Source organism: Drosophila albomicans, unplaced genomic scaffold, assembly GCF_009650485.2.
Source record: "Drosophila albomicans strain 15112-1751.03 unplaced genomic scaffold, ASM965048v2 utg000166l_pilon, whole genome shotgun sequence".
Classification (NCBI taxonomy): Eukaryota; Metazoa; Arthropoda; class Insecta; order Diptera; family Drosophilidae; genus Drosophila; species Drosophila albomicans.
The window spans coordinates 15673-27366 of NW_026263542.1; the positions used below are offsets into that span (position 1 = coordinate 15673).

An 11694-nucleotide genomic window follows, 5' to 3' on the forward strand; every position below is an offset into this window, starting at 1 on the left:
ATTATTTATTTATATGTTTATTGTACTAGTTAATTTGTATTATTTAATTTGTTTCGTTGTATAACATAATTTGTAGTCTGAGAAAATGGTACTCAATGTCTTGTCGTGTTTTGTGCTTAGAAGCGGAGCTTTATTTACAAATGATACTGAAAGCTCCAGAAATAGCGCCATCTATTGGTGGACCACGATACATGCAAGCATTAATTGCTAGATCAGCTGATCGTGTGAAGTCCAGACCAAAATAGACAAGCGATTACCTTTTTGAGTAGGATTAATTGTCAAATTTCCGAAAAAAAAGGTTTTTGTTGTTGGTTTTGGCTGGAAGAAAAATGGTTGGCAGGTTATGTGCCGAGCCTGAAAAAATGTGTACAAGTGCATGTGACTAAAAAGTATATATCTCAGTGAAGTGGTTGGCGAAGCCTGATGCAGATATCTTACTTGTAAGTATACAATGATACTGCAATGTATAATTGTTATACTGATATATTAATGGTATTTGTTCTCGCAAAAGTGCACCTTTGCCGTCAACCCAACACATGCAATAGATGGTTGTCCACTGCAGGAGTTTGTCCTCCCATACCAAGTGCCGTTTTCCAGATTAGGGTAAATATTTGTTGAACGTATGTTTAGTTTTTCGTTGTTCTAAGTTTAGTTTTGTCTATTTATTTTTAGATTCGGCACTTAGTCATATTTTATATAAAACCTGGTATTAAAACTGACTCTAATGACCCAGTCATATTTTATATAAACCCAGCCATATTTTATATAATAGCCCAGCGGTAGAATTTTAAATTAATTTAAACTGCAACTTCAACAGACACAACTGCTTGATTAACGGCCAACCACCCAAAGCTCCACGTCGCAGCTGTGCTGGCCAGATCAGCTGTCTGGACAACACAAACAGTTGAGCGGTTGCTAGCTGCAGACGCTCATTGAGCACAGGAGAATTGCTTCCCAGCAGGTTGTGTTTCTACTGCAAAACACCTGCGTCCGGCAGCCTTGCGATCTCCGTTGGCTATTTGCTCCGCACTTGTGGTGGCATCGAGGCCGAGTATCTGCGTCACCCAGGAGGAAGGCGAACGGCTGACTAGCAGCTTATTTTTTTTTTGTTTGTTTGTTTATTATTGTTAATTTACGTTATGTTGTTTAAGTATGCATTAATAAGTGATAGTCCATCAATGTTGTAAGTGTAATATGATGTGGCGAGAAAGTTGAACCAACAACTTTTCTGGGTCCTTCATAATACAAGTACCACTGTACTATTGTATAAAATAGAAATGGCAATCATTTAAGAAGGCATGTAAGGCAACACCTCTAGGCAAAATATCTTTGTAAAATTGAATTTAGTTATAAAAATTAATGTTTTTGTATTGCCTGGAAAGCATGTAAAACCATACTTGCATACATTTGTATGTATGCATGTTTGTTTTGATCGACGTTACCGGTCGTAGCAAGCAGCTTCCATGCAGGCGCAAAAGCTCGCAATTATTATTATTCCCCACAGATACACCACAGACAGGCACCAACACAAGGAAAGATCTTTCTGCGTGGGAGTCTCTAATGTATGTAAGTCTGTTTCACTCTAACTAATTAATAATCTATGAGCTAGAGCTAAAGCTCCCTTTTGCTGGTGGTCCATCTGACCATAGCGCTGCTACAGCTGTCTGCAGTCCCAGCGGTCAATGACCTTGCGAGACTGGCAATAGCAAAACATTTCATTGGGTGACCGCCATCAGCTGATCCTCATTTTTACTTGCATCTAGTGATTGCCTATATTCGGTGTGATGACCTAACATTGCATTTCTAAATGAACCAAAACTAGTTCATTTTAGCTCATTTTTTCCTTCTCTTAATTTATTCAACATTTAAATGCAAAAATAATTATTTATATTATAATTATGCTAGATCATATTTTATATTTATAGGTTAATTATTTTTAGTTTTTCTTTATTTATTCTTTTTTTTTTTTTTGCCTTATTTAATTAATTCCGCCTCATACACACTTAATATGTTTGTCCGTTAAATTATTTATTTATTTATTTTTCTTGTCATTTCGTTTGTAATGTTAAAATTCAAATCACTTTTCTTATATGTTAATAAATTAAGTATGTCCGCTTAATTGTTCACTTTTATTTGGAACCATGCCTAACGAAGCAGGAGTAGGTTAGCCGAACCACTGTCTTTTAGGGATCCTGCCAACTTTTTTAGTTTTTGGCATTTGAATGCAGGATCACGGTAGGGTGGGCGTCTGCACACAATAACAGCTGTGTGTTGCGTTAGAGAGTGGCTCCGTCTTCTTTGTTAACCTACCTTCCTCTCCTTCCCTTTCTCTTCTCTTTCACTATTGTTTCATGTAACCTTCCCATTGCACTCCTTCTCTGTTTTCCCTTATGTACGCGAATTTTAAATGTATTATTGTTATAAGTGGTGCGTCCTATTAGTTGGCCCTTTCCTTGAACCCCATGCTATCTGAGCAAAGCCCGGAGAAGCCAGCGCGTACGCCACACTAGTAAACCTTCACCAGCACCCGACGAATACTACTCTAGTGATTCGTTACAGATATAATTATAATTTAATAATATATTTTGGCGCCCAATCGTGTGGCCTGTTTTTGTATATAGAATCTAAACATGGCCTTTAAAAATATTATATATGCTCTAGAATCAATAACATCTAGTGATTCAAGTCTTTTTGTTGTCCTTCTCCATAATTGTGTACTAGGTTAGTCTCTTTGTGTCTGTGTTATTAGTGAGAAAGTAATACCTCATCAAATCAGGACAAAAGAACTTAACCAAGACGGTAGTGGTTGACGTTTTCGAAAAATAATAGCTTCAAAATGGCTTTATACTCAAACGGTCAAACTGTCTACTGTCATTTATATGCTATCGTATTTCTTAAGGTGTAGAGCTTGCTTTGAAAAAAGTTCGTGGACCAGATCTGCCTCTTGCGGTAAGCAAAACACCTAATGAAACGATGGAAATAAAGTAGTACCACAAAATTAATTCAGCAATTGACAGTTAAACTCATTGACTGGGGTTGCATAGTCCCGTGGTGGCGCAAGTCAGCTTAGTGTGTTTAGTACTGTTTATTGTCCGTCTTTAGCGATCATAAAAGTTTACAGTGTAATATTACTAATTAGGCGATCTATTATCGACTGAGTATGGTTTGCATGCGCTATTATGCTATACATAGTTTTGAAATAATTGCTCTTAAAGTTGGTATTATTAACAGGCAGAAGCTTTATGAATGTTTATATTGTTCCCAATTTCTTTTCTTTTAGTGGCTGTTAGGGCATTCACATTTCAGTTAGTGTTTGAAACGGATCGTGGCTCAGAGCTGCTTTCTCGTCATACTAATTGAAGGTATGCTTATCTAGCAACTAGTCCTATCCTTTTCCATTCATTCCTATTCTTTTCTTCTTTTTCGATATCTGCTTTTTGATTCTGTGTTGATCACTACACACGAGCATGGTCGTTATCTTCTGCGTGGATACGAGTGTAAGTGGTAGTGATGCAACCAAAATCTATCTGTAGGTGGACATTGGTTCTAAATATTCGCTTGGAACAAGTAAGTGGTTTCGAACTACTTAACTTGCCGCTATATTTGGAACTATGTTTTTTTTCGAATTCCCTATTTTCATTGGTTTCGATATATACTTCTTTTTGTGTGTTAATCACTATACACGAGCATGGTCGTTATCTTATGCGTGGATACGAGTGTAAGTGATAGTGATGCAGCCAAAATCGATCTGTATCTGGAACAATGTTTCGAATTTCCTCTTTTCTTTTTCAATATCTTTTTTTTTTCTGGGTTAATCACTACACATGAGCATGGTCGTTATCTTCTGCGTGGATACGAGTGTAAGTGGTAGTGATGCAACCAAAACCTATCTGTGTTCTTAAATTTCCTATTTCCTTTTTCATCCATATCTGTTTTCGACTATTAGTTAGCAACTCTTCTTTCGATAAGTGTTGCATGGTTCCAAATTTATTCATGGTATATTGGTTTATATTTTTTGAGTTTGATTTCGATTATTGTTTGTTTATTTAATATTGTTTTGTGTTTCATACGTTTTTTTTTTGTTTAGTTTGCAATTTATAAAATACTTAATTTCGCCAAGATGTTTGATGCACCCGGCTCAGACTGACAGCGTTGCCTCAATTACCTTTGACAATTCGCAGCAACTCGAGTTGACATCGGAGCAACAAACAGAACTGGCAAATTTCATACGAAGGACCTTAGGCAATAATCGTTTATCTTGCATCATTGCAGTTAAGCTACCTCCAAGCGGGTATCCCACTTTGTCGTTACAACGACTAAGTGTGATTTTGCCAGGGGGATGTGTAATAGGCCGCTTGTCGTATCTGAAATTAGCTAAGCCTAAAAGTATGCAACATTTTTTTTTTTCGTTCTTTTTTCTATACACATACATATTTCTACCTATTATTTATTATATTATTTATTTATATGTTTATTGTACTAGTTAATTTGTATTATTTAATTTGTTTCGTTGTATAACATAATTTGTAGTCTGAGAAAATGGTACTCAATGTCTTGTCGTGTTTTGTGCTTAGAAGCGGAGCTTTATTTACAAATGATACTGAAAGCTCCAGAAATAGCGCCATCTATTGGTGGACCACGATACATGCAAGCATTAATTGCTAGATCAGCTGATCGTGTGAAGTCCAGACCAAAATAGACAAGCGATTACCTTTTTGAGTAGGATTAATTGTCAAATTTCCGAAAAAAAAGGTTTTTGTTGTTGGTTTTGGCTGGAAGAAAAATGGTTGGCAGGTTATGTGCCGAGCCTGAAAAAATGTGTACAAGTGCATGTGACTAAAAAGTATATATCTCAGTGAAGTGGTTGGCGAAGCCTGATGCAGATATCTTACTTGTAAGTATACAATGATACTGCAATGTATAATTGTTATACTGATATATTAATGGTATTTTGTTCTCGCAAAAGTGCACCTTTGCCGTCAACCCAACACATGCAATAGATGGTTGTCCACTGCAGGAGTTTGTCCTCCCATACCAAGTGCCGTTTTCCAGATTAGGGTAAATATTTGTTGAACGTATGTTTAGTTTTTCGTTGTTCTAAGTTTAGTTTTGTCTATTTATTTTTAGATTCGGCACTTAGTCATATTTTATATAAAACCTGGTATTAAACTGACTCTAATGACCCAGTCATATTTTAAATAAACCCAGCCATATTTTATATAATAGCCCAGCGGTAGAATTTTAAATTAATTTAAACTGCAACTTCAACAGACACAACTGCTTGATTAACGGCCAACCACCCAAAGCTCCACGTCGCAGCTGTGCTGGCCAGATCAGCTGTCTGGACAACACAAACAGTTGAGCGGTTGCTAGCTGCAGACGCTCATTGAGCACAGGAGAATTGCTTCCCAGCAGGTTGTGTTTCTACTGCAAAACACCTGCGTCCGGCAGCCTTGCGATCTCCGTTGGCTATTTGCTCCGCACTTGTGGTGGCATCGAGGCCGAGTATCTGCGTCACCCAGGAGGAAGGCGAACGGCTGACTAGCAGCTTATTTTTTTTTTTGTTTGTTTGTTTGTTTATTATTGTTAATTTACGTTATGTTGTTTAAGTATGCATTAATAAGTGATAGTCCATCAATGTTGTAAGTGTAATATGATGTGGCGAGAAAGTTGAACCAACAACTTTTCTGGGTCCTTCATAATACAAGTACCACTGTACTATTGTATAAAATAGAAATGGCAATCATTTAAGAAGGCATGTAAGGCAACACCTCTAGGCAAAATATCTTTGTAAAATTGAATTTAGTTATAAAAATTAATGTTTTTGTATTGCCTGGAAAGCATGTAAAACCATACTTGCATACATTTGTATGTATGCATGTTTGTTTTGATCGACGTTACCGGTCGTAGCAAGCAGCTTCCATGCAGGCGCAAAAGCTCGCAATTATTATTATCCCCACAGATACACCACAGACAGGCACCAACACAAGGAAAGATCTTTCTGCGTGGGAGTCTCTAATGTATGTAAGTCTGTTTCACTCTAACTAATTAATAATCTATGAGCTAGAGCTAAAGCTTCCCTTTTGCTGGTGGTCCATCTGACCATAGCGCTGCTACAGCTGTCTGCAGTCCCAGCGGTCAATGACCTTGCGAGACTGGCAATAGCAAAACATTTCATTGGGTGACCGCCATCAGCTGATCCTCATTTTTACTTGCATCTAGTGATTGCCTATATTCGGTGTGATGACCTAACATTGCATTTCTAAATGAACCAAAACTAGTTCATTTTAGCTCATTTTTTCCTTCTCTTAATTTATTCAACATTTAAATGCAAAAATAATTATTTATATTATAATTATGCTAGATCATATTTTATATTTATAGGTTAATTATTTTTAGTTTTTCTTTATTTATTCTTTTTTTTTTTTGCCTTATTTAATTAATTCCGCCTCATACACACTTAATATGTTTGTCCGTTAAATTATTTATTTATTTATTTTTCTTGTCATTTCGTTTGTAATGTTAAAATTCAAATCACTTTTCTTATATGTTAATAAATTAAGTATGTCCGCTTAATTGTTCACTTTTATTTGGAACCATGCCTAACGAAGCAGGAGTAGGTTAGCCGAACCACTGTCTTTTAGGGATCCTGCCAACTTTTTTAGTTTTTGGCATTTGAATGCAGGATCACGGTAGGGTGGGCGTCTGCACACAATAACAGCTGTGTTGCGTTAGAGAGTGGCTCCGTCTTCTTTGTTAACCTACCTTCCTCTCCTTCCCTTTCTCTTCTCTTTCACTATTGTTTCATGTAACCTTCCCATTGCACTCCTTCTCTGTTTTCCCTTATGTACGCGAATTTTAAATGTATTATTGTTATAAGTGGTGCGTCCTATTAGTTGGCCCTTTCCTTGAACCCCATGCTATCTGAGCAAAGCCCGGAGAAGCCAGCGCGTACGCCCACACTAGTAAACCTTCCACCAGCACCCGACGAATACTACTCTAGTGATTCGTTACAGATATAATTATAATTTAATAATATATTTTGGCGCCCAATCGTGTGGCCTGTTTTTGTATAGAATCTAAACATGGCCTTTAAAAATATTATATATGCTCTAGAATCAATAACATCTAGTGATTCAAGTCTTTTTGTTGTCCTTCTCCATAATTGTGTACTAGGTTAGTCTCTTTGTGTCTGTGTTATTAGTGAGAAAGTAATACCTCATCAAATCAGGACAAAAGAACTTAACCAAGACGGTAGTGGTTGACGTTTTCGAAAATAATAGCTTCAAAATGGCTTTATACTCAAACGGTCAAACTGTCTACTGTCATTTATATGCTATCGTATTTCTTAAGGTGTAGAGCTTGCTTTGAAAAAGTTCGTGGACCAGATCTGCCTCTTGCGGTAAGCAAAACACCTAATGAAAACGATGGAAATAAAGTAGTACCACAAAATTAATTCAGCAATTGACAGTTAAACTCATTGACTGGGGTTGCATAGTCCCGTGGTGGCGCAAGTCAGCTTAGTGTGTTTAGTACTGTTTATTGTCCGTCTTTAGCGATCATAAAAGTTTACAGTGTAATATTACTAATTAGGCGATCTATTATCGACTGAGTATGGTTTGCATGCGCTATTATGCTATACATAGTTTTGAAATAATTGCTCTTAAAGTTGGTATTATTAACAGGCAGAAGCTTTATGAATGTTTATATTGTTCCCCAATTTCTTTTCTTTTAGTGGCTGTTAGGGCATTCACATTTCAGTTAGTGTTTGAAACGGATCGTGGCTCAGAGCTGCTTTCTCGTCATACTAATTGAAGGTATGCTTATCTAGCAACTAGTCCTATCCCTTTTCCATTCATTCCTATTCTTTTCTTCTTTTTCGATATCTGCTTTTTGATTCTGTGTTGATCACTACACACGAGCATGGTCGTTATCTTCTGCGTGGATACGAGTGTAAGTGGTAGTGATGCAACCAAAATCTATCTGTAGGTGGACATTGGTTCTAAATATTCGCTTGGAACAAGTAAGTGGTTTCGAACTACTTAACTTGCCGCTATATTTGGAACTATGTTTTTTTCGAATTCCCTATTTTCATTGGTTTCGATATATACTTCTTTTTTGTGTTAATCACTATACACGAGCATGGTCGTTATCTTATGCGTGGATACGAGTGTAAGTGATAGTGATGCAGCCAAAATCGATCTGTATCTGGAACAATGTTTCGAATTTCCTCTTTTCTTTTTCAATATCTTTTTTTTTCTGGGTTAATCACTACACATGAGCATGGTCGTTATCTTCTGCGTGGATACGAGTGTAAGTGGTAGTGATGCAACCAAAACCTATCTGTGTTCTTAAATTTCCTATTTCCTTTTTCATCCATATCTGTTTTCGACTATTAGTTAGCAACTCTTCTTTCGATAAGTGTTGCATGGTTCCAAATTTATTCATGGTATATTGGTTTATATTTTTGAGTTTGATTTCGATTATTGTTTGTTTATTTAATATTGTTTTGTGTTTCATACGTTTTTTTTTTGTTTAGTTTGCAATTTATAAATACTTAATTTCGCCAAGATGTTTGATGCACCCGGCTCAGACTGACAGCGTTGCCTCAATTACCTTTGACAATTCGCAGCAACTCGAGTTGACATCGGAGCAACAAACAGAACTGGCAAATTTCATACGAAGGACCTTAGGCAATAATCGTTTATCTTGCATCATTGCAGTTAAGCTACCTCCAAGCGGGTATCCCACTTTGTCGTTACAACGACTAAGTGTGATTTTGCCAGGGGGATGTGTAATAGGCCGCTTGTCGTATCTGAAATTAGCTAAGCCTAAAAGTATGCAACATTTTTTTTTTCGTTCTTTTTCTATACACATACATATTTCTACCTATTATTTATTATATTATTTATTTATATGTTTATTGTACTAGTTAATTTGTATTATTTAATTTGTTTCGTTGTATAACATAAATTTGTAGTCTGAGAAAATGGTACTCAATGTCTTGTCGTGTTTTGTGCTTAGAAGCGGAGCTTTATTTACAAATGATACTGAAAGCTCCAGAAATAGCGCCATCTATTGGTGACCACGATACATGCAAGCATTAATTGCTAGATCAGCTGATCGTGTGAAGTCCAGACCAAAATAGACAAGCGATTACCTTTTTGAGTAGGATTAATTGTCAAATTTCCGAAAAAAAGGTTTTTGTTGTTGGTTTTGGCTGGAAGAAAAATGGTTGGCAGGTTATGTGCCGAGCCTGAAAAAATGTGTACAAGTGCATGTGACTAAAAAGTATATATCTCAGTGAAGTGGTTGGCGAAGCCTGATGCAGATATCTTACTTGTAAGTATACAATGATACTGCAATGTATAATTGTTATACTGATATATTAATGGTATTTGTTCTCGCAAAAGTGCACCTTTGCCGTCAACCCAACACATGCAATAGATGGTTGTCCACTGCAGGAGTTTGTCCTCCCATACCAAGTGCCGTTTTTCCAGATTAGGGTAAATATTTGTTGAACGTATGTTTAGTTTTTCGTTGTTCTAAGTTTAGTTTTGTCTATTTATTTTTAGATTCGGCACTTAGTCATATTTTATATAAAACCTGGTATTAAACTGACTCTAATGACCCAGTCATATTTTAAATAAACCCAGCCATATTTTATATAATAGCCCAGCGGTAGAATTTTAAATTAATTTAAACTGCAACTTCAACAGACACAACTGCTTGATTAACGGCCAACCACCCAAAGCTCCACGTCGCAGCTGTGCTGGCCAGATCAGCTGTCTGGACAACACAAACAGTTGAGCGGTTGCTAGCTGCAGACGCTCATTGAGCACAGGAGAATTGCTTCCCAGCAGGTTGTGTTTCTACTGCAAAACACCTGCGTCCGGCAGCCTTGCGATCTCCGTTGGCTATTTGCTCCGCACTTGTGGTGGCATCGAGGCCGAGTATCTGCGTCACCCAGGAGGAAGGCGAACGGCTGACTAGCAGCTTATTTTTTTTTTTGTTTGTTTGTTTATTATTGTTAATTTACGTTATGTTGTTTAAGTATGCATTAATAAGTGATAGTCCATCAATGTTGTAAGTGTAATATGATGTGGCGAGAAAGTTGAACCAACAACTTTTCTGGGTCCTTCATAATACAAGTACCACTGTACTATTGTATAAAATAGAAATGGCAATCATTTAAGAAGGCATGTAAGGCAACACCTCTAGGCAAAATATCTTTGTAAAATTGAATTTAGTTATAAAAAATTAATGTTTTTGTATTGCCTGGAAAGCATGTAAAACCATACTTGCATACATTTGTATGTATGCATGTTTGTTTTGATCGACGTTACCGGTCGTAGCAAGCAGCTTCCATGCAGGCGCAAAAGCTCGCAATTATTATTATTCCCCACAGATACACCACAGACAGGCACCAACACAAGGAAAGATCTTTCTGCGTGGGAGTCTCTAATGTATGTAAGTCTGTTTCACTCTAACTAATTAATAATCTATGAGCTAGAGCTAAAGCTTCCCTTTTGCTGGTGGTCCATCTGACCATAGCGCTGCTACAGCTGTCTGCAGTCCCAGCGGTCAATGACCTTGCGAGACTGGCAATAGCAAAACATTTCATTGGGTGACCGCCATCAGCTGATCCTCATTTTTACTTGCATCTAGTGATTGCCTATATTCGGTGTGATGACCTAACATTGCATTTCTAAATGAACCAAAACTAGTTCATTTTAGCTCATTTTTTCCTTCTCTTAATTTATTCAACATTTAAATGCAAAAATAATTATTTATATTATAATTATGCTAGATCATATTTTATATTTATAGGTTAATTATTTTTAGTTTTTCTTTATTTATTCTTTTTTTTTTTTTTGCCTTATTTAATTAATTCCGCCTCATACACACTTAATATGTTTGTCCGTTAAATTATTTATTTATTTATTTTTCTTGTCATTTCGTTTGTAATGTTAAAATTCAAATCACTTTTCTTATATGTTAATAAATTAAGTATGTCCGCTTAATTGTTCACTTTTATTTGGAACCATGCCTAACGAAGCAGGAGTAGGTTAGCCGAACCACTGTCTTTTAGGGATCCTGCCAACTTTTTTAGTTTTTGGCATTTGAATGCAGGATCACGGTAGGGTGGGCGTCTGCACACAATAACAGCTGTGTTGCGTTAGAGAGTGGCTCCGTCTTCTTTGTTAACCTACCTTCCTCTCCTTTCCTTTCTCTTCTCTTTCACTATTGTTTCATGTAACCTTCCATTGCACTCCTTCTCTCTGTTTCCCTTATGTACGCGAATTTTAAATGTATTATTGTTATAAGTGGTGCGTCCTATTAGTTGGCCCTTTCCTTGAACCCCATGCTATCTGAGCAAAGCCCGGAGAAGCCAGCGCGTACGCCACACTAGTAAACCTTCCACCAGCACCCGACGAATACTACTCTAGTGATTCGTTACAGTAGCTTCCGTTATTGTCCATAGTAATACCCTGCAAATATTATGATTTGATGTTACTTTTATGTACGATTCTTCCAGATTCTGTTAAAATGTTTGTATTTTTATCTTCTTTAACAAGTTCTTTCTTAAATCTTGGGGAAAGTTTTGAACCTAAACGTGTGTTTACTTTTACATATATTTCTTGTCCTGGCTCATAAGTTATTATTTCGTTTCTGCTTTTGTTGTGGAATTGT

The 11694-nt window shown here is 36.7% G+C and overlaps 1 protein-coding gene across 18 annotated transcripts; it reads left to right on the plus strand.

Annotated features, from left to right (window-relative positions):
• The first annotated feature begins 317 nt into the window (after window positions 1-317).
• LOC117569557 (uncharacterized) lies at window positions 318-11457 on the plus strand. Of its 18 annotated transcripts, none has more exons than XM_052008313.1 (4): window positions 318-603; window positions 9576-9609; window positions 10409-10470; window positions 11345-11457. In XM_052008313.1, exons 1-4 carry the CDS (start codon window positions 463-465, stop codon window positions 11411-11413), a joined length of 306 nt encoding a protein of 101 aa, XP_051864273.1. In that variant the 5' UTR covers window positions 318-462; the 3' UTR covers window positions 11414-11457. The 18 variants fall into 18 exon arrangements, 8 of the variants coding, with proteins under 8 accessions (XP_051864273.1, XP_051864274.1, XP_051864270.1 ...); XR_007955543.1 differs by lacking the exon at window positions 11345-11457 and adding an exon at window positions 4967-5058 and having other exon boundaries at window positions 338-440; window positions 10409-10738; XR_004573214.2 differs by lacking the exons at window positions 9576-9609; window positions 11345-11457 and adding an exon at window positions 673-706 and having other exon boundaries at window positions 339-440; window positions 512-603; window positions 10409-10738.
• The last annotated feature ends 237 nt before the right edge of the window (window positions 11458-11694 follow it).